This window comes from Alosa pseudoharengus, unplaced genomic scaffold (genome assembly GCF_046254945.1).
Source record: "Alosa pseudoharengus isolate Yale_2024_CS ecotype anadromous, Long Island Sound unplaced genomic scaffold, YU_APseudo_1.1 YU_APseudo_1.1_scf_18, whole genome shotgun sequence".
NCBI classification, from domain to species: domain Eukaryota; kingdom Metazoa; phylum Chordata; class Actinopteri; order Clupeiformes; family Clupeidae; genus Alosa; species Alosa pseudoharengus.
Window position 1 is genome coordinate 14565165 of NW_027468650.1, and position 23730 is coordinate 14588894.

At 39.7% G+C, this 23730-nt stretch overlaps 1 protein-coding gene across 1 annotated transcript; it reads right to left on the bottom strand.

Annotated features, from left to right (window-relative positions):
- Positions 1–7253: 7253 nt before the first annotated feature.
- Positions 7254–22350, bottom strand: LOC143130984 (myosin-7-like). Its single transcript, XM_076290309.1, has 37 exons — positions 22150–22350; positions 21918–22061; positions 21686–21842; positions 21261–21288; positions 21073–21175; positions 20892–20984; positions 20422–20485; positions 20223–20321; positions 20014–20117; positions 19773–19911; positions 19028–19146; positions 18617–18766; positions 18267–18437; positions 17852–18161; positions 17478–17551; positions 16741–16946; positions 16522–16645; positions 16296–16432; positions 15636–15891; positions 15266–15508; positions 14951–15127; positions 14729–14874; positions 14559–14649; positions 14089–14478; positions 13887–14013; positions 13673–13791; positions 13391–13587; positions 13098–13281; positions 12850–13015; positions 12613–12737; positions 12206–12514; positions 10357–10560; positions 9604–9900; positions 9414–9518; positions 9037–9132; positions 8715–8849; positions 7254–7328 (listed from the first exon to the last, which is right to left on the bottom strand). The coding sequence occupies exons 1-37, from the start codon at positions 22348–22350 to the stop codon at positions 7308–7310; spliced, it is 5811 nt and encodes a 1936-aa protein (XP_076146424.1). The 3' UTR covers positions 7254–7307.
- Between the last annotated feature and the right edge of the window lie 1380 nt (positions 22351–23730).

A 23730-nucleotide genomic window follows, 5' to 3' on the forward strand; every position in this document is an offset into this window, starting at 1 on the left:
CTCTTATAAGGGTTGTGGCAAAAATAGCCTTTGCACCTCCAGTTTGGTTTGAATGGAAAGGTGGGGGCAACTGGTTTATTCAGTAGTGTTAAAGCTGCAGTATATCTGTTTTTTTGCCAAGAAATAAACTGGTTTTGTACCTATACAGCAATGATGATTCAGAAGCAACAGTGAAAGGTTCCGTTTTTTTCTTGGTATTCTACTTCTGTAGTATTTTTTCATGTGTTTTCATGCCTTTGGTTTTACAGGGTAGATTTAAAGATATAGTTGATGAGTTTGATTGGGTTCAACATCACTGGGGGAGGAGGTCCATCATTTTTATGTCAAGTCTTCTGTCCATGAAAGGATATACTCACACAGAGCTAGCCTTACTTGAACAGTTACAGATTGGTTAATTATAGCATTTCAAATGACACACTTTGTTTACAAAATATCTTGCAACTGGATAGCAAAAAAATAAATATTAACAACTGCCCACACTCGTATGTTGGATTTAAAGTATAAGTTGGACTGATCAGTCTGTTTTAGTAAAAGGGTGTGTGTATTTAGCTATCTGATTTTGATGTATATAATATTATGAAAGTCAGCAGTAAATGCATCACAAAATAATGGTTTATCTGTCTATGTAAAGCATATCTGCTTACATTTGCCAGTGCTCTATATGGCATATTACTCCGTCTGAAATTTCCCAGTTGTTGTTTATGAGTGTCCTCATGAGGTCACAGGTGCCAAAATATGGCCTACAACAAAGACTAACTCGTGTTTGTTATAGCCAAGGTCAGTCAGCTAGCAGCTGATGGCAAAGCATCAGTTTGGCTTCTCCCATTTGGGACATCATTGATTCCTTAGTCTTCCCTTAAGTACAGAAATAGTGCTGATCCTGTAGTCAGTAGTCTACTCTTCTGTAGTCTCAATCACGACGTCAGCGTTATCAAAGTAATCAAATCTAAACAATTTTCGTGTGTGTATGTAGGCTACAGCATCCCTGCCCCTAAAAGATGAACATAGTAAATCAATCAGTGATCTCCATGGCATATTACTCCATCTGAAATTCTTCCGATGTTGTTTATGAGTGTTCTGTTATGATCACAGGTGTTAGCATGTGTGCCTCTCACAACACCTATGTAGGTCTGTCTGCTACTCCGGGCATGGTCAAGGTCAGTTAGCTGGCAGCTGATGACAAAGCATCACTTTGCAGCCCTCTCCCACTGACACATCACTGGTTCCTTAGTTCTCACTTAAGCACAAAGTCCTGCCTAATGCTTGTTGTCTTTGATTGAGAAGACCAGCCTGTCCGAAATGTTATATATATATATATGCTGAATAACATAACATGATTAAGTTATGGATGGTAGCAATATACAGGCTGTACCATCATTCATTCATTGTATTGCTTCTTGATAAAGTAATTCTTAATATCAAATTAAGTAATTTTTGTAGGGATGTGCTATCCCAACGGTTCTTTTAAAAATGTAACTGAACAGTATGACTCAACATTCCAGCGGGCAGCAAAAGCAGGGCTGCCAGAGCGAATTGTGCAGCCCAAATCAGATCAAGGCTTTATGCTAACAACATCTATTACTCACAGCTTCAAGGTCCCTCAAGGGTCAGTTGTTAACAAGACACTGAAATCCATTTACATTGTTTAAATGGTGTTGTGTTCTAAGGGCATTCTGAGAAGCTGAGGTGCTGATATTTCTCAGCATGTGAGAACAGCTGAGAAGTGTCCATGAGGTGACAGATAAATTCTAGTGTGCAAGTGATAATTTGTTAGGCACAGTGGAGATTTATTAGACACCTACTGGAACTACATAGATTGTTAACCGTGTCACTGATTTACAGTAAGATCAGAAGAGCTGACTGAAGAAAGCATCCACAGACTATTAGACACTAGTGGATAAAGTAAGCTATGTGTGTCTTTGAAAGAAGAGTCTGTGATGAGTAAACAGGGACTCTCAGTCTCTAAATGACATGCATGATATAAGTAGGTATATTTCTCCTTGCTATCAAATATGTGCAAAATATCTATAGATCTCCATACTTTGCTGTTGTAGTGCTGTTGTGATAGGGATGCAGTATTGCATATCTGGACACTGGACCCTGGAATGTGGTGGTGTCTGAGATGTGTAGGCTTCTGATGTGAAAATAAACATCACCATCCCTGTGTCTTAAACAATTTCTGAATAATTATTATTTTGGCATTAATATATATCTCTTTATAAGCTATAGAGCATATCAGTGCTTCTGTTTGCATATTCAGCTGCAGGGTATGGCAATGATGTGAACAAGTAAGGGTATGGACGGTATGTAGGTGAAGGTAATGACTGACTCTCTGAAACTTGAATTTCAGTGGTATATTTTTGCATACAGTACATACTCGTAATCTACAAATAATCTCAGTATACTTTAAAATGATGCCTAAAATGCTTATAGTATAAACATATGTCATATGTTCATATACATTCAATATGGATATGTACATATTTTATAATCCAATACACAACTCAGTACGTCAGTGAAATTTGCCACAGCAGGTGCTAATAGTCCTTGTCTACAGACATAGGTTCCAGCTGTCTATTAGAAGAGAATCAAGGAAAGGCCAAGGTGAGCCAGCTGTCAAGCAGCCGGTCGTCACCCTCCACATTGTCCCATTCTGTCAGTGCTGTATTGTTATCCTTGCCTCCACACTTAATGATAAAGATAGCCTTGTGAAATTCTTTCTGAATGCCTCCCCCTGAGAAGGTCAACTTGTATAGTTCACTGAAGTTATTCCACTTGGGTAGACTCATCACTTTTCCTTTCCGAATGATCTCCAGGGAACAAGGTATTTGCAAGGTGACACGGTAATGATGCTAGGGCTGCAACAAACAATGATTTTCATATTCATTTTCAGTCAGCTTATTATTTTCTCAATTAATCAATTAGTGGTAATTTAGTGGAATAAGTGTCATATAGGAGTAAAAAAAAGAGAACGTATTTGTCCCTTTTTTTCTTTATCTTGAAATATTACTAAAACACAAAAAACAAATCAATTGTCAAAATGGCTTAGTTAATTTGTTTCAAACTATTGATGTCGCTTGAATAACAATTATTATGACCAGGTCAAAGAAGTCTTTAAATAAAAGCAATTAGTATTTTGCTATCAATTTTAATAGGTCAGTTTTGTATGCTGTTTTAATACATCTTACACATTGTTCAAAACTTGTGCAAATCTTGTTATTTTTTTCCTATATGACACCTTTTTTCTTATGCTTCTTATGCTTAAGTTCACTTGAAAGAGGGCTCCCACAAATCAAGACATTGTTGAATTTATATTTGTATTGCTAAAGGTAATTTGATATTGGTTTGCTGTAGTGCAAGCAGTTAGTCAGAAGTGCCCTCATGCATAAGTTCATACGTACACATTTTAGAGAAATATTGGCCAACTATAATGAAGCTGCTACAGCATTTTGTAAAGATGAATGTTTTGATGAACTATGGCATATGAAATGTGATAATAAAATAGATTGATCAACATGTCCGTCTCTTGGATTTATTTTTTGGACGTTTTGAAACATAATGTAAAGAGATTATTCACAGACATGTAGTTGAAGAGCACAACTTAAAGAGCTAGAGGCCACAAGATAACACTTTCTAGAAGTCAGTATGTCTGTGTATTTGTGCAAACTGACTGACTGCTAAAATGGAAGCTTATAATTGGAAATATGGTTTTATCATTAAAAAGGCATGCATGGCCAACGTCACTCACCAAATAGCAACACACGTCTACACATACTTAACAGGTTGCTCAACTTTAACATTGTGAACAAATACATAGCAGGATTCCATTTGTGTGAACACATGCCAGCTTTATTTGCTCATTTCCATTTATGAAAGCTTCACAGAGGTCATCATAAATAAAGGCTGGTTATGATTTAAGAGTGGGTTGCCTGTCTAGTTAGATTGTGCCATGAGTAATTAGAAAGTGATGTCTTTGCTTAATCCCTCACATACTCATGCTGTCAAAACCCCAATGACACTGTCAGCTGTATACTGTTTTAAGCAGTGGTGGGTGTCATGTGAAGTCACATGCTTCCATTTGACCTTAATGTCCATTTACCACGCTGATAACACATTTCCATTGTGGATAATAAAGACCCTGTCTATCTTATCTAAATAGTTAAAACATTCAATTAAATAAATACTTTATCCATATCACGTGGTTAACAGTAGTTAAATGTCACCAAATTGTGATCTAGAGTCTACTTCAATTTAATTTAATTTGACTCGTTACTGTTGAGGTACTGCATGAAACTTCTTTTCATTTCAATACATTTCATGAGATTCCATAGAAGTAGAACCATTTCAGAAGTGTATCATTAAGACTTCAACGATTCAGTTCAGGTTGTCCATGATGCATGTGATAAATGGTCATGATGGCAGGAGTCGGAAGTTCATGAGTGAAGTACCTTGTTGACTACTGTGACAAGTGTGAAGTAATCCAAAACTGTAAAGTGGTGAGAACAGCAAAGGAATTTAGAGGTCAGGAGGTGTAACAAGGCACACATTTCACACATCTTAGATGTTCAGATTGGCAACCCTCCAGTTACATAAATATATTGTTTAGACATGGCTAATGATATTGGCAGAGCTTCAAGTGAAAGTTTTTGGCAACAAGCCTGATATGTGATACTAATGTCATGTGTTGTTACAGTATAGAGTTTTGTTTCCCCCCATGAACTCTAGATAATTACAAAGAAATAAACAGACTTCAACCCAGACTAAACAAGCAAGACTATATAATTGGTGTACATGCACTGTTGTATTACACCTGTTTATGAATTAATGTGACCTCTAATTAAAGTATCACCATGGTCTGTGGCACTTATGTCATCTGTGTCTTATGATGAAAGCTAGACAAGTGAACAAACATAGACATTTTCATTGATATAACAATCCTAATGACACAAATTGGAGTGCATCAAAGATGTCACATATCTAGGCCTATGTTAATCTCTTGCTCGTGGCTTGGGACTTCAGTGTGGACACTGCACAGAGGAGACGTGGATTGACTGGTCTGATAATTTTCTCCTTTGATCCAACAGAGGGTGCTGGTGCTATTTATTATGGTAGCAACAACAGCATAGCACACACCTACCCCAATGCAGCTATGGGATGTTCATGATGCTCATTTGTCCCAGAACTTGTGGGGTTTGGCAACTACAGCCCAGGGACAGGCAGATGTTGGACCTTTATTTGGTGTTCTGGATCAATCTTTGCGTGATCTGAAAGAAATCTGGATCCCATAGTTTGTGGAAATAGAACAAGAACTATACTACTATATAACACGTTCAGCCTGGTTTCAGATAGGCTCTCATGTGCACTGTTGTCTAGAGTAGACTGTCCCCTGAGGCAGTATTTCATGACCTGACCAGACTACATCTCAGCTGTCAACTTAGAAGAACACTCTGGAAGATAATAAATAGCCTTCACTTACATGGCAAAAATTTTTTGGTTTTCATTTTTGACCACAGCAATAAATAGCAAATAAATAAATAAACATGATTTACATGATTTACACCTTTATTTGGCAAGCAGGAATGCTCTGCAGGGGTTATTCCAATGCATTGATGTAACAGTAATGATGTTCAATTGACTTTTGGGCTTTTTTTGGCAACAGTAAGACATTGAGTTGTGGACATGCGAGGTTGCCTTTATGGGGACACCTGACGCTCAGTGTGGTATTGTTTACACTGCATTGTTTCCTTGCCATTGTCCTTGAGGATAAAGATAACCTGTGAAATTCCTGCTCTGTCAGCCCCTGATTGAGCTAGTGAGGAACAACGATATTGTGACAGGTGGCACATTCATAAAAGTCCCTGCAGCACATGAAGAGAAGCATCCAGTCACAGGGAAATGTTGGCACCTTAGTTGTGGATGATAGATATACTCACTGTCCAGTTTTGAAATGATACTTTAGACACCACCTATTTTAGCTTTATTGTTCCATTGTATTTATAAGCGAATCTTTTAAGATTGCCTAAGAAAATGTTTATTATGAGACCATGCTCGTTGTTTATATTATGAGACCATGCTCGTACTGTAGTGACAGTCACAAATCTAGAGCACTGTGAATATGTATGATTGCCGTATTGAAATACTTCTGTGCTTAATATACCAAGGCATGGTGTGTGAAATTGGTATGGTGTCGGTTTCTCTGTGAGCTTTGAAGGACATCCCCACACACATACTTTCAGTTGTTCCCTTTAGACTCCTCCTTTTATCACACAGATCTCTGTGTCAATGTCTCAAATGCAGCGTACTGTTTTCACAGGTACTGAGAGACTCTTAACAGAAGTGCATTACAAGATATCTGGTATGCAGGAACAACATTGGACAATTAACCAGGTAAGCAGTTCTTTAACTACAAATGCAAATCAAATGTGATGTTTTGTTATTATACAGAGAGGCTAAACGATTCATTAACATGAATTTGTCAAAGATGCAAAATATTTTGATTGTTTGATAATCACCTACAATTATGTTCAAATATTATTTACTTCATCTTTATGCTTAAAGGCACCGTTTCAATTTGTGCACATAGGCTGAAATAGGATTCAAGGAGTGTGTATTGATATCAGTATCTGTCGTTACAAAGCGAAGGAATGAAAGTATGTTAAAGTTGATGACATGCTCTGTCTGCCTTGGGGCAGTTGTGGCGCCTTGGGGCAGTCGTGGCCTACTGGTTAGGGCTTTGGGCTTGTAACCGGGGGGTTGCCGGTTCGATCCCCGACCAGTAGGAACGGCTGAAGTGCCCTTGAGCAAAGCACCTAACCCCTCACTTTTCCCCGAGTGCCGCTGTAGCAAGGCAGCTCACTGCTCCAGATTAGTGTGTGCTTCACCTCACTGTGTGTTCACTATGTGCTCTGTGTGTTCACTAATTCACGGATGGGATAAATGCAGAGACCAAATTCCTTGTATACGCAAGTATACTTGGCCGAGAAACCTGATTTACATTTCCATTTCCATATTATTGGGCCTGGTTCTTTGGCATTGCGGCCAGGTAAAGGTACAGTCTCCCATAAACTACTAGGGTTCAAGGCCGGGTGTAGCTTTGTTTGACAAATATTCAGAATGTTGGGTATGTAGATGTTTGTTGAAAATGTGTGGTAAAATCATACAGGATAATAGTATGTATATAATTACATTTAAACAGCACAAACATCAAACTTAATTTGCGGTTTATGTTTATTCTATTAAACTACAGGTATGGGAGCAAGCTCCAAAGTACAGCACACAAGGCTTTCAGAAAAGTCCACGATAGAGCTTCACTCTTCATCATGCCCTTTCTGGGAGAGGAAAATGGAGGAAGAAAAATTAAATGGAAGTAAACAGATGAGATGTCATCATTGATTCCTTTTTTGTAAGTGGTCCAAGCAGTAACCCATTTGTTATACAAGAGATGTTAGCATAAATTTAGAGACATTGTATTAAGGGCTGTTCACACTAACACCCGGGCTACACCGGGTCCACAACTTAAGCGCTCATTCGCGTAGTGTAAAAATAGTTTTAGAAGACTGGTGTAACTTTTTAAAACGCACACACCACTATCACATCTGGTGTAGCCAGTTCCATTGATGATAGATGAAGCTAATTGTTGCAGCAGATTCTACGCAAACGGAATGCTTCAGTTACATGCCTGGTGTAGCCTCCCTAAGAACAATAACTATAATGATAACGTCAAAAAAGTATTGCTCTGATCGCTCTAAAAGTTACTAGATTGTGCGCATAATTTAGTATATTGTGTGCTCATTTTACTAAATTGTGGTCTCATTTTACTGGATTATGCACTCAATTCAGTAAATAGTGCGCTTACTATACAAAAATTTAAATGAGAGCTCAATTTAGTAAAATGGGCGCACTATTTAGTAAAGCATGTGCACACAATTTAGTAAAATGAACACACGTTTTCTGGATATACACAAAAAATACACCTCCAGGGTAAAAACTGTCGCTCATTCACTGATATGACTGACAACGTCCACACATCATTTATAACGATAACAACATAAAGAATAATAACGTCAGGATCACTTTCTGTTATCGTTCTTGGTGTGAACGGCCCTTTAGTATCAGTAGGCCTGGTCCCAGCACTGGACTTAGTTTTCAAGTTTTGTCAAGTAAACCCGACAATAAATAAAAGATTAAACTTCTATTCTTATTTTGTCAGTGCTGACATGTTGTACAGCAAACAAGGCTTTCAGAAAAGCTCAATAGAATGCCGTGTTGATATGACATCACATGCTCCAATAATTCTACTAATGGTAAATGGATTGCATAATGTTAGCAGTGATTTTTATCTGGAAATGTATTGAAACTTGTCATGACTCATGCACATTGGAGACATAGCACAGGAATAATTTCATTGGCAGTTGGTTGGGGATGGGAAATCTGTGCTTTAAGCAACATAATTGAGTTATCCTAATGTGACTTCAAAATGAAATGAAATTGAAGATAATGGGCTGTCTTTACTATTTCATCATTTAATCCGATTTTATTCCCAGACAGACAGGAAGGTTGGTGCAGTAGCAACTCAATGTTGACTGTATGATTTGAATTGTTCCATACACTTGATCTTAACTAGCAATTCATTGCATTTGAAAACTTTTAAAAAGGGTAAGTCGATGGCGTTATAAGTTGCTTTAAGTACAGCGAATACTTGCAGGTCCGCTTACCTTACTACCTACTTCACGGCTCTTGGCTCTCATCTTGTTGATCTGAGACTCGGCTATATCAGCTCTCTCCTCAGCCTCATCCAGCTCATGCTGCAGCTTGCGGAACTTGCCCAAGTTAGAGTTGGCTTGTTCCTCCTGGAAGAAAAGATTAGTGAGTAAAATGGTTGGTATTGACCATTTTCAATTTAGCAATAGTGTCATAATTCATTCTTGTGTTCAGGATGCCTTCTCATCTGTTCCTTGGACCACAGCCACCAAATCTCATAAGGTCTGGTCAAACTACTGAAATTAGCATTTATTTCTCCATTTTTGTGTCACTTACAGCCTCTTCTGTTGCCCTCTTGTAGGACTTCACTTTCAGTTGCAGTTTGTCCACAAGATCCTGAAGACGGGCCAGATTTTTACGGTCCTCCTCTGTCTAGGAAATATTCAAAGATATTTATTTTATAGATGTCTAAAAGGATGTACATGTCTTTTATTCACTAGCCTTTCACTACCAAATCATGTTCACTACAGCCTCTGTAGTTTAGAAACATTCAGCTTGATTGCAGTTTGCGTACAGGAGTAAATAATATCCCTCTATGTGAATCATCATTGAAAGTCTTAGTTCACTCAGCTCTTAGCTCACATCACAAACTCAGTGCAGTGAACTAACAAACCATATCTCAAGCATAGGTAGATATTAGATGGTTATAGTACCTGGTAGGTGAGCTCCTTGATGCGTCTCTCATGCTTGCGGATTCCTTTCAAAGATTCACTAGCCTTTTTCTGCTCAGATTCCAATTCATTTTCCAGTTCCCTCACCTGCAAACGACCTTAAAATGTTATTACCATTTTGATAGGATTCTTTAATACCACCACAATGACACAAAACAAAATACATACTAACCCTGGCCTCCAGCTTCTGGATCTGCTTCTTGCCTCCCTTCATGGCTATTTGTTCAGCTTCATCCAGACGGTGCTGCAGGTCCTTGATGGTCTGATCCATGTTCTTCTTCATGCGCTCCAGGTGAGCACTGGTGTCCTGCTCCTTCTTCAGCTCCTCTGCCATCATGGCAGCATCAGTGATGGCCTTCTTGGCCTTTTCCTCCGCATTCCTGCACTCTTGCACAGCATCCTCCACCTCAGTCTGCAGCTGGTTCACATCATTCTCCAGCTTCTTCTTATTGTTCATCAAGCTGGTGTTCTGTGTGTGAAGAGTAGTGAAGTAAGTAAAGAATGGTGCATTCCAGTTGATCTCATTAGTTGTATGTTCTCAGTTACGACATAATGCACTTGTCAACTCGTTTGAACCCTGAGTACCCCCAATTCTGCATTTCCAAGCTGTTCTGTCCTATTTACTAATCCTATTAAATCAGTTGTAGAAACAGTAGTGTCCAGGCTCTCTGCAGCGATGTTGCTACTACATTTGTATGTGTAAAATACTGTGAAAGGCATTGTTCTGAACTAGTATTACTACATCTGGTAACCATCGCTGAAAAGGTAACAAATGGTAGCATTTTGTCCTTCCAACTTGTGCACAACTGGAAGCAATCAACTGGAGTGTGACACAGTCCCAAGTTCCCAGTTACCACATATGAGGCAAATGGAACGCAGCACAAGAGCACTATAATTTCAAGATTCAATGTGTTTCGAATTGTACCTGAGAGTGCAGCAGCTGAACCCTCTCACTGACGTCCAGCAGCTCCTGTTCAGCCAGTTTCCGGGCTTTCTCAGTCTGCTCCAACATTGACCTGAGCTCATCCATTTCAGCCTGCATCAGATTGTTGCGTCTTTCCACAATGGCAATGTTCTCTTTGAGATCATCATTACTGCGTAGAGCGTCATCCAGCTGCAGTTGGGCATCCTACCATGGAAAAAAAAAAAATATATATTTATTTAATATTTATATATTATTATGACCGCCGCTTCGCTGCGCGACGGTCATATAGGTTTAGTCAGATTTTTTCTTTTCTTTTTTTTTTTCTTTTTCGCATGCCCAAATTTCCGTCAATGATTCCCGGGACACTGAAAGACGGGGGTACACGAAACTTGGTGGGCATGTAACCCCACATGGATAGCATGGAACCATCGTTTTTCGTTTTGATCTGTAGCCCCCCCGATGGACTGGACCCCCCGAAAGGAGGGTAGGGCAGACACAGTTTTCTGTGAATATCTCGAAAACCGTAGGGTTTAGGAGGACCATTTTTTTTTGTATGTTGATCTCAAGGGGCCATGTCAACCCATTCCATAACCACTCATTTCATGTATAGCGCCACCTAGTTAAACACAAAAAAGTAAAAATGAGGTGTTGTAATTGAAGGTATCTGTGACCTAACATAGTCAAAACTGCACGAAATTGGAAGTGTAGGATCATTATGACACCCTCTGTTTGCACGCCAAGTTTTGTGGAATTCCGTTCATGGGGGGCCACACAATAAATTAATTTATGTTACTATACCCCAACTGGCCTGTAGGTGGCCGGAGACAGTTTTCTGTGAATATCTCGAGAACCGTAGGGCCTAGGAGGTCCACCTTTTTTATGTATGTTGGACTTAAGGGGGCATGTCAACCCATCCCATTACCACTTATTTCATGTATAGCGCCACCTAGTTAAAAATTAAAAAGCAAAAAATTAGGTGTTTTCATATCTCTGACTGACAAGGTCAACACTGCATGAAATTAAAAGTGTAGGATCATTATGACACCCTCCAAATGCATGCCAAGTTTTGTGTACTTTCGTTCATGGGGGGCCTTACAATAAAATAATTTATGTGTACATTTAGTGACATACACTAACAAGGATTCCCGGGACACTGAAAGACCGGGGTACACAAAACTTGGTGGGCATGTACCCCCACATGGATAGCATGGAACCGTCATTTTTCGTTTTGATCTGTAGCCCCCCCGCTGGACTGGACCCCCCGAAAGAAGGGTAGGGCAGACACAGTTCTCTGTGAATATCTTGAGAACCCTAGGGCCTAGGATGACCATTTTTTTCCGTATGTTTGCCTCCAGGGGTCATGTTAACCCATTTCATGTGCACACAGTAGACATATGTACGCTTGCATGCACAGGCACATACGCAGGCACACACACAAGCACGCACACACACACACACACACTCACACACACACACACACACACCCACACACATAACATAAACATAACACAAACAATCAAGAATTTCTCAGAATTATGAACAGGCAAGATGGAGGTGGGGTTGTATAAAATGAATTTTACATGTGAAATCTATGAACTAATCATGTTTTGGTCCTTGTTGTCTAGCAGATACCAGTGAGAATTGAGCGTGGATAATGCATTTTAGTGAGACAGTTAGAATCATATAGGCCTTTCAGCGTGATTTCTTTTTGTGGAAAAAATGTGCTGGACTGGGCGGCGGTCATATTTTGTACCGATCTGCGGTACATCTAGTTTATTTTACTTTATATTCATATAAAGTAAAATAAATCATCTATCCATACAGTTTTTCTATTGCATTGCTGCTTTACCTTCAGATGTCCTTGGAGACTCTTGAGCTGCTTCTGGGCCTCAGATGCCTGCCTGTTGGCCTGGCTGAGCTGGATCTCCATCTCATTGAGGTCTCCCTCCATCTTCTTCTTGATCCTGAGAGCCTCATTCCTGCTACGAGTCTCAGACTCCAGGGAGGTCTGCAGGGTATCCACCATTCTCTGATGGTTCCTCTTGGCTTGCTCCATCTCCTCATCCTTCTCAGTTAGTTTACGCTCGATATCAGCTTTGATTTGGTTGAACTCCAGCTGAGCTCTCAGGATCTTACCCTCTTCATGTTCAAGTGAGGCCTGTTGATGTTGACAATTCATTACATTATGCACCTCAATGCTAAAACAATATGGTAAGTTATGCAGCAGTCTGAAAGTGTCATTTTGTGCCCATGCACCTCAGCTTCCTCAAGAGCCGTCTGGATGTCTGCCTTTTCTTGATCTAGTTGCTTTCGAATTTTCTCAAGTTCATGGATGCTCTTTCCACTCTCTCCAAGTTGCTCACTGAGATCTGAAATTTCCTCTGTTGAACAATGCGATGGACATGTTTCAGTCAACGTTTTGAGACTTTTTGGGGAAACTTTACATCATCAAGGACCATAAAGTTTTTTTTTTTTTACAGAGCCAGCACAAACCTTGGAGATTTTTGTTCTCCCTCTTTAAGGTCTCAAGGTGATCCAGAGATTCCTCATAGGAGTTCTTGAGTTTGAATAGCTCAGTGCCAAGAGATCTGGACTCTTTCTGGGAGCTCTCCAGTTCAGCCTGGGACTCCTCATACTTCTGCTTCCACTCAGCCAGGACCTGCAGAAATGTAAATATTGTTTGTTTACTTGTTTTTTCCTTGAAGGAAATGACACATTTCGATATGAAATCACTGAAATACCTTATCAAAGTTTCTTTGTTTCTTGTCCAGGGCAGCAGCAATAGCATTTGATCTCTCCACATCTACCATGAGATCTTCAATCTCATTCTGCAGTCTATGCTTAGTTTTCTCCAGGGAGGAGCATTTGGCATTAACAGCTTCCACAGCTTCCTCTGTATCTTGCAGACGCTGAGCCAGCTTTTTTCTGGATAAGAAATCATCAAGGATTTGTTTCACAATGGTTCAATACATATTTGGCCTCTTTATCTGACTTTAAATGGTTAATACAGTGTTAGCTCAGGGAGGGACCTTACTTGGCATCTTCTAACTCCTCAGTCCTCTGGATGGCATCAGTCTCGTACTTGGTTCTCCACTGAGCCACCTCAGAGTTGGCCTTGGAGAGACTGCGCTGCAGCTCAGCCTTGGCCTCCTGCTCCTCCTCATACTGCTCCCTCAGGAGGTCAGAGTCGTGGCGAGCAGACTGCACTGCATGGGCTAGTGCATTCTTAGCCTGACAGAAGAAAATGATGTAAATTGGTGTAACATGATTTCCTGTTATATGTCAAGGAAATTCTTCCGCTACCAGAATTGATTACCTTGACTTCTTCCTCCAATTGTCTTTTTAGATCCTCAATCTGCTGGGTGTAGGAGTGCTTGCTTCTAGTCAGCTGTGACACTAGAGAACCCTTCTCCTCAAGTTGTCTGGAAAGCTCACCTTTTTGAAGTTTGAATCATAGTTTATGTTTTTGTTGAAGGACCTTAAAAATGTTGACATACATTTGGAGACATAAAGTGATATTTTTTCCATACCATTTTCAGTTTGTAGCTTGGCCTTCTGTGTGGAGAAATCACTGATGCTGCGTTGTGCATCTTCATACTTAACCTTGTATTCACTCATCTGATCCTCCATGGTTCTGCTCGTTTTCTCCAAGTGTGCCTGAAATGTATCAGAAAATAAGTAATCTCAACAATAATGTAATGTACAATTGCCCTCTTAAGTTTTACTGCTTACCTTGGCTTTGGCGAGCTGCTCCATGTTGGAGACAACATCATCCAACTCCAGGCGGAGTTCACTCTTCTCCTTCTCAAGCTTTTGTTTCACTCTCTGAAGGTTGTCAATCTGCTCCCCGAGGTCAGCTGCACTGTCTGCATGCTTCTTCCTCAGTGTGGCGGAAGTGGCCTCATGTTGCAGAGTGGACTCTTCGAGGTCTCTGCGCAGCTTATGGAGCTCAGCCTCCCTCTTCTTGTTCATCTCAATCTGGGCAGCAGTGGCACCTCCAGCCTCCTCCAGCCTCTCACTGATTTCCTCCAGCTCTCTGGCCAGGTCTGCCCGCTGCTTTTCCACTTTGGCACGGGCAGCTCTTTCAGCCTCAAGCTCTTCCTCCAGCTCCTCAATGCGAGCCTTTATTCAAAAAAGAAAGATATTCTTACAAAAATTACTTGCATGTTAACAATTGGCATCTGCTTATTTTTTCTCTGTACCTGAAGCTCTTTCAGTTTCTTCTGTAGCTGAATTCCCATGACTTGCTCGTCTTCAATTTTGCTGTTTAGTTGACTTATTTCAAAGTCTTTCCTAAATCAATAAATCATTTGTGAGACTTTGTAGTTTTACGTCAATGACCAAAGTACCTTTGTTGAACAGGATTGATTACTTTTTGAGCCGTTCCTCCAGCTGTTGTTTATCATTTTCTAAATCCATCACATTTTCCTGGGTCAACTTTAAGTCACCCTCAAGCTTCCTCTTAATTCTCTCGAGGTCCATTCTTATCTTTTTTTCCTGTTCCAGGGACCCTTCAAGCTACAAAAAATGAATAGAATAAGCTTACATTCATTTCATACTAATGGCATCTGACAGATAATTTATTGCTGCCTACATCATCAACTTGTTGCTCCAGCTTGGCTTTGGCCTTAGTCAGAGTGTTGACTTTGTCCTCCTCACTCTGAAGGTCATCCAGCGTTTGCTGGTGAGCCTCCTGCAGTGCTTTCTTCTCCTTGGTCAGCTTGGCAATTGTTTCATCAAGAGCTGACATCTCCTCAATAAGGTTTTTAACCTGAAAGAAAACGACCTTAATGAGAACACAAACTCCAATGGATTTAATGAGACCCCATAGTCAAAACAACTATTATCCCACTTAAGATAGAGGATTCTTTCTCATGACACAACATCTATCCTCTTCAGATGTGCTGACCTTATTCTCAGTGGCATGTTTCTCTTTCTCCACTTTGGCCAGAGTGAGCTCCAGATCATCAATGTCCTTCTTGAGTTCAGAACACTCATCCTCCAACTTCCTCTTCTTTGCAGTCAGCTCTGAATTCATCTCTTCTTCATCTTCCAGTCTCTCAATCAGCTCCTTGATTTTCGACTCAAGCTGAATCTTATTCTTGATCAGACCTTCACATCTCTCCTCAGCATCACAAAGGTTATCTTGTTCCTGAAGTATTTTTTTGCCGAGTGCAGAGGATGCGTTGGATACATAACCAAATGTTAATATAAATTTTGATATAGCTTTATGAAAAAAATCAAGTTAGTCATGATTTTCTGGATGTAGTAGGACTTACAGTTTGAACTTGAAGTGTCAGGTCATTCTTCTCTTGGAGAAGAGAAACCATTTTTTCCTCCAGCTCTTTTCTACGAGCCTCAGATTTAGCGTAGGCCTCCTTCAACTTCAGGAATTCTTCCTTCATGTTGGCCATCTCCTTCTCTGCCTCAGCAGATCTCAACAGGGGCTTGATTTTGAAGTATAGCCTCATCCAGGGCCAATTTTTGACACTCATGAATGCACGAATGTTCCACTGAATCACCAACAAAGAATCCCTGGTGTACATTTTAAAATGGTTGATTGTATGTACGTTTTATGTAAAAAAATATTATTTTGTTTTTTTGCAGTGTACAGTTGCCTACTCAGATATTCATATGGATGCTTTAAATTAAATTCAAAGTCTACTGGTAAATTCCCTTCTTATTTTAATTTCACCCACCTGGCCTACCATGATGTTATTACTGAAAATGTACTGTATATAAATGATGTTGATATACCGCATCTTGTAACATGTTAGGGAACGTCAATGTCGCTAATTGTTTGTAAATTGAGGTGAGGATTCAGTAGCCCTTTGTGTTGTGATTGACTTGCTATATGGTATGATGGTACAGGAAATTAGGCTGAGGGAAGATAAATAAATAAAACTAGACTGAAAACATTAATGTAAAAATAGTGTTACCTTCGTTCAAGAACCTTCTGGAATTCTATTCTAGCAAGGACACCTCTGGATCTAGCCTGCAGTCGTGTTATGATTAGAGCAAGACGGTCATCTCTCATCTCTTCAAGGATACCCAGTAGACCAGCTTTGAAGAACACCTTCAATGTTTAATGAAATTCGAGAGATTTGAATTATGATTTTCATTTCCAATCACTGGATATAGAATTCTTTTCATCTGCCAATATACCTTTGTGTGCCCAAATTTATACTGGTTATGGTCTATGTCCAGGGAACCCAGTAGCTTTTCTGCACTTTTTTTGCTGTCAATAAACTGTCCCTCAGGGATTGCTGCCGGATTCAGGATACGGTATCTGAAGAAGATAAGATAGTCTAGATATATACATATTCCCTCAATATTGTTGTAAGAAAAGTATAAATTATTAGGACAAAAAATAACAGATTGTACCTCTGTTTGAAGTCTCCGTACAGGATCCTGTTGGGGAAGCCCTTTCTGCAGATCCTGATGCCTTCCAGCACACCGTTACAGCGCAGCTGGTGCATGACCAGAGGTTTCTCCATGGCCCCAGGAGTCTTGGTCTCGTTGGGGATGATGCAGCGCACAAAGTGGGGGTGAGTTGACCTCAAATTGGTCATCAGCTTGTTCAGATTTTCCTAACAAGTTATCATTGCAAACATTACTTGTTATCAATACCATTTGGATAGAGGGATGCACAATGATATCGGCATGACCTGTGTATGATTCACGAAAAATTAATAATCAGCCGTGGTATAGATTAACATCTCTGGCAGTTTGCCCGGCCATAATATCTTAGGAAAACATCATGCAACCATTTATAGGATTTATCAACATTAGCAATCTGCCTAAATGAGCTTGATGAAAATCCAAAATGATGCAGGTTCTTTTATTTTACATTTTAAAGTATGGCAAATAGTATTCCTCAAACCATTTGAAGCATGTTTGATTTTCAGAACAGCTGTGTTACAGTAAATCTGACACAAATCTAGATAGATAGATATATAGATAGATAGATAGTTTCCCTAAACCAATCTGTCTGCACTAAAATGAATGTGTTGGAAACAACACAAACTGTGTTCCTATTTGGACACAGAGATGTGTTAAAAAAAAAACAATGCAAGTTGTGTTGTTTTTAACACATTTGTTTTAAGAGTGTGTGAGCTTACCCTGTGGAGTGCAGACACAGTCTGAAAGGAAGCACCCTTTTTCTTCTTTTCCTTGATCTTTCCACCTGAAGAGTCTGTCAAGGCTGAAATGTACAAGAGAACACCAGATTTTATGCTGCAGTACATTACAAATTGAAAGGTCGTCCTGTTCATGTCCATCTTTATCTTAATCTTTAACTTAAAAGGCACACTCAACGATTCCACAGGAAGTCACATTTGTTTCTGTTTCTGTTTATGAATGTGAGAAAAAAAAAGTATGGGCTTGAAATTGTATAAAATCCCTGACTGCACCTTTAAATTTGCACCTCAAACCATTGTGTTGCATTACTAAAGCCCTCCTGCTATCATTTGTAGGTGGCCTCATTAATACTCACCAGAGTCAGCACCAGAATAGTTGGCGAAAAGAATGGACAATAGTTTCATTGTAGACTTTTGGTATAAACCAACCACCGTCTCATTTAGAGGGTCTTTGTTTTTCATCAGCCAGTTGTTGATGTTGTAGTCAACAGTGCCAGCATAGTGAATTAGGGAAAAATGTGCTTCCTGCTTTCCTTTCACAATCCTAGGCTTCTGAAAGTTGGCGGATTTCCCCAAGTGGTTGTCATAAAGCTTGGCTTTAAATGTGGCATCACTGGCCTTGGGGAACATGCACTCCTCTTCAAGGATGGACATGATACCCATGGGCTAGATAAAGAATAACAAAGGCAGGCAACAATGGGTAATCAACAATACACAATTCATAGTTATTTTCAAAATCTACTTGAGGATGCAGCCAAAAAATAATTGTACCTTTTCAATGAGATCAATACAGGCCTGCAAGTCCATACCAAAGTCAATGAACGTCCACTCAATGCCCTCCTTCTTGTACTCCTCTTGCTCCAGCACAAACATGTGGTGGTTGAAGAACTGCTGCAGCTTCTCATTAGTGAAGTTGATGCACAGTTGCTCAAAGCTGTTGAACTATTGGAGAAATAATAACATGTACTGTGTAGTGTAGTGTCAAAATCATTACTAGTTTAATACACATATGTTGACATAAATCAGTCAAAGCAATAGATTTCAGTTGACTCAGATTTTGTATACCAAATGTTTGTACTACCATTGATTAATAAGCATAGTATCAAAGAATCAAGTCTTACATCAAAGATTTCAAATCCAGCGATGTCCAGCACACCAATGAAGTACTGGCGAGGTTGTCTGGTGTCCAAGGACTGGTTGATTCTGACAACCATCCAGAGGAACATCTTTTCATATACTGCTTTTGCAAGAGCACCAACAGCATAGTACACCTAACAGGGTGAGAATAATTGGAAAGAAATTAAATGTAAAGGCTTCACACTTCATGAAATTACTTCCTTTGTTTTTTTTTTCTTTTAATAAATAATATTACTCTCTAAATGTTTCCACAAATTTCATATTCATTGTGTGTTAATATATACAGATGGTATTTTATTTTTAATACAAGCATGTAGGGGCAAACTTATCCTTTTAAGTCTGAAATAATCATGCCACAATCCATTCATTTTGAAGTTATAAATGGCACATCTTACCTGCTGGACATTCTGTCCTTTAGTGACCCACTCATTTCCGACTTTGACCCTTGGGTGACACAAGGCCTTGATGAGGTCAGCAGAGTTCAGACCCATCAGATAAGCAGATTTGTCTGCATCTAAAATATGATGTTTATTTTTGGTCATAATATTATTCAGCAATGCAGAAATCTATGGCCTCGAATAGAGTTGCAGAATGTAATTTTTTCATCCCTAACAGAAATACAACTGCAATCTTCCTTCATTGTCCTTCATTGTATTTGTTGGATGTCTAGCCAGAGCAACTGAAACCAAAAGGACCAACTGCCAGTAGGCTACCAGTGCAATATATTTCCCATTTCCAGTGTTACCTAGATAGCCAGTGGTCAGATTCGCTGTTGAGGTGACGAGGCTAAACTTACAGCCAAAAACTAGCAAGGTAAATTCTTTGCTAACACAGCCAAATTGTAAGCTTGACACAACACTTAGCGAGCCATGGCACAGCACTAAGCATGGTGAGCTAACTTCTGTGTATATTTGGTTAAATGTAGTCACCCCCAGTCAAACTACATAGTAGCCTACAAGCATGGATGGATGAGGTGCCCTTATTGAACCACTTATTGGTTACCCTAATTGGTTTTCAAAGGTAAAATTGTTACATGCTAGTCTTTTAAGAACAAAACTTTAACTTTACTTTAGATTGATATTATGTTTTTGTAATGCACACACCTTCTATCAGTATATGAAAGCATTATTAAAAGCTAACCTTCAGTGCCATCACTCTCTGCCTGCTCCTCTCTCTGCTTCTGCTTGAACTTCAAGTTGCCGTAGTGCATAATGGCACCAGTCAGCTTGTAAATGCTGTTCTTCTCCTCTGGAGTAAAGCCCAGCACATCAAAGGCATCCTACAGCACAAAACAAAAGAGTGGCAGTTTAATGTATATTTCTAAAAGTACAGTACATTGCATACATTACTCTGTCGATGTCTTTTGTGAGTTTTCCCTCACGTCAGTAGCTTTCAGCTCATCACCATCATTGATTGATTGCACAGTTGTCTCTCCTTGGGAGATGAAGGAATAGTCATAGGGGTTGGCAGTGATCAACAGCATCTCTAGAAGTAAAGAAACAATGTGATCAAGTATTTGGTCCTCAGTTATACATGAAATAGGGTAATGGTAATAAGGTAATGTTTGAATTGAAAATATTTCAGTTTAACCTAGAAGCTCTGGTTTTCTCTGAGAGAGGATCTGGTAGAAGATGTGATAATCTCTCTCAGCCTTGAGCTGGAAAGTCACCCGAGACTTCTCCAGTAAATCTGACAAACAGTATGCAAAGTGGACAAACGTGTTGTCAGTGTATTAAGAGCATACTACAACATATTGTCTGGTGATAGGGTGGAATGAAAATATCCTTACAGGTCTCAATGTCAGCAGAGGCCAGTTTACCATTTGCAGCAAAGTGGATCCTGATAAACTTGCCCTATTGGAAACATAAACAAAACTAAACTAAAAAACACCTTAATGTATTTAATGAAGATCATAAGTATGTGTAGAGGGAGTTTGTGTGTGTGTGTGTGTGTGTGTGTGTGTGTGTGTGTGTGTGTGTGTGTGTGTGTGTGTGTGTGTGTGTGTGCGTGCCTGTGCCCACATTACATGAGGTTGTGAACTTGGAAGCTTGTAAAACTAGCTCATTATTTTCTCAATTTCCTCTGCATGGGGGTCTTATGCATAGGCATAGGCTCTGCAGCACACAAATATCACATGTAGCAGAAACTTTTTGTTCTTACTAAAAAAAAAATTGGCTTGATATCCGTTTAAACTCAGATTACAGTGTATTTGCCACTTGCTTGATGGTTTGTGTGTGACAAATGTTATAGGCTACTTACAAATCTAGAGGAGTTGTCGTTTCTGATGGTCTTTGCATTACCAAAGGCCTCCAGAGCAGGGTTACACTGGATGATTTGATCCTCCAGGGTTCCCTAAAGACAAACACCAATGAGTGGCACAGCCTTTATGATGAGGATGTGGAATGTGCATCTCAGTATAACACTGTTTCAATTCAACAACCTTTTTGTCACTTGTTTCCTTCTTGATGCCTCCTGCAGCAATACTGGCAAAGTACTGAATGACTCTCTTGGTGTTCACAGTCTTCCCAGCACCAGATTCTCCACTGAAGGGGAATGAACAGGAATTGCATTATTTATTATTTTGTGATCAAGCTCCAGAAATAGAAACAATTTGCATTGCAAACTTACGTGATTAGGATGGACTGATTCTCTCTGTCTGAATGAGAAAGAGGGTTTTCAGCAATAATTCAATACATTAAATAATGCAGATTAAGCAAACAGTCAGATGGCTTAAGTATGTTACATTGCTTCACCCATAATTTCACATTTGAGGAATACATGTGACTACCTTAAAAGCGCTATGTGGATTTATTTCTGTTTAAAACACATGACAAATGACCTAAGAAAGGCAACAGAGAGTGAAGAAATCATCACATGATTTTTTTTGCTTTTGGAGTGTGGCTATGTAACAAAAGTGGACAAAGATCACACTCCAAACATCCATCACAGCACAATGAAGAAAATAGCTAAAGATGAATAAACATATTTTCCATGGCAGTTGTGCAATAATATTTGTATATATATATATAGCCCATGTATGTAATGTCATGTACCTGCCAGCATATACTGGTAAGCATTATCAGAGATGGAGTAGATGTGGGGAGGAGCTTCAGCCCTCTTCTTGCCTCTGTATGCATTAACAACTTCCTGGTTGTACACTGGCAACCACTTGTAGGGATTGATAGTGACACAGAACAACCCAGAGTAGGTCTGTACAAAGAGACACAATGTCAGATTGACACATAAACATCTTGGGAGCCTGACATACTCATTCACTGTACTCACGTAGATCATCCAGGCTGCATAACGCTCTTTGAGGTTATACAGCACAGCAGGCTCATTTAGGAAGGTGAACATCGCCATGTCCTCAATTTTATCGAACTTTGGCGGGTTCTGAGGGTGGACATCTGACTCTTTCACAGTGACAGTCTATCAAAAAAAGCAGTATTGTTAGAGGGGAAAGTACACCTCAAATTAAGCAAAACATTTTAGTGTTTGTTTAAATTGATGCACTTACCTTTCCATTCTCAGTGTCACAGGTGACTTTGTCACCATCACGACTCACAATAGTTCCCTTTACAAACTCTTCCTCGGGATCCGGTACGAAGCAGGCCTTCTTCATGTCAAAGGGGCGAGTCTGGGCCTCCAGACGCTCCTTATCTGACTTCCTCAGATACGCAGCCGCCCCCCCAAACTCTGCCATTGCAGCATCCCCCATGGTTTAGTCTTTGGAGAAAAAAAAGAGTTGCTTGTTTTTTGGGTTGTCATAATACAACACTTTACAATCACAAGGAAGTAACAGATGTTGTTATGAAGTGCATAAAGTTTTTGTTGTCCACTCATAAATGTAATCATATGGATATAAATCTTATATCTCGTCAGATGAAGTTGAGGCGCAACCAAACCAGAGTCTCAAGTGAATTTGACTGTCATTCCATGCTGAAGCTCCATATTTACTATGAGGTAAGTGTTAACTCCAAAGAATTATCCAGGGTTCTCTGTTAAATTCTTGTGTTTAGCTTGGTTTTATTTGTATTTTGGTCCACACCACAAGTAGATACTTACTGTACTCCCTGCTCGCAGTAAAGACAGATGTGATGTCACTGATCTAGCAACGAAACAATACATGTAGAATATTTCTAGTCATATACAAATATTGCCACAGTTAAAGTGTGCATAGACACATACAGATAATATCTTAACCTCTTACAGACCAGTACTCTTTATTCTGCAATGTGTAGTAATGATAATTCACTCCAGGAAGCTAAAGCACAGAGGCCTATGGTGTTATTCTGTGACTTACCTTTAGATTGTCCTGGTTGTCCAGCCCCTGCACTTGCTTTTATAAAGTTATCTGCTCTCTAAATATGGATAATGGCTCTGAATGCATCAACACTGTCATTGTCTCGTTTTGGTGGCAGAGAGGGTGGGGTGGCTGGAATTGGGGTTATTCCATGGATCGTGCCAGCGAGTGGCTCCACCAGGAAACCAGCTGGTGGGGAGTGCTGCATGGGATGAACACCACATCTGCACCGGCAACCCAACGCTCCCCAGGGAACAAGGTTTTGTATTTGCAGAAGCAGAGCATCACATAAGCAATCATCAGATCAGATCATTTTTTAAGCATAGGTCATTAGTCACTGTTAATTCGCGTCATCACTCAGTCTTAGCAAAGCCGCCACACATACTGCTGGTCTCTATCATCTCTGTTAAGTGGCTGTAGAATGCTCTCAGCCTCTATTACTTATTGAATCTTAATGCCATCATGTAAATCCCAATGACTATATAGATAGACAGTGTGGCTCCATTCAGTTATGTTCTAGAATTGAAGCCATCTATATATACAGTCATTGTAATTGTAAATGAACAAGGTAGGTCTTGCAATGTGCATTGCAATGGAGGGGAGAGTGTATATTTGTATCTATTATCTTAGGTGCTACTTTTGGAAACAATCAGTCGGGTGAGTTCAGTGGAAAAACATCTCATATACACAGCTGTCAATGAGTGTAGTAAAAGGTTTCCGTTCACACACATCTACAGTTGAAATGCATTTGTAGGCTGTAAATGTTACCAAATAAATAAATTGCTGGATGATGCG

Bases quoted from the DNA above. Each gene is read 5' to 3' on its own strand.
- LOC143130984 (XM_076290309.1), bottom strand. From the start codon at position 22,350: ATGGGGGATGCTGCAATGGCAGAGTTTGGGGGGGCGGCTGCGTATCTG. The intron at 20,985-21,072 runs GTTGTTGAATTG...GTTTGTCTTTAG, and splicing joins AGGAAACAAGTGACAAAAAG to GGAACCCTGGAGGATCAAAT. The intron at 14,014-14,088 runs GTAAGCAGTAAA...GATACATTTCAG, and splicing joins AGCAGCTCGCCAAAGCCAAG to GCACACTTGGAGAAAACGAG.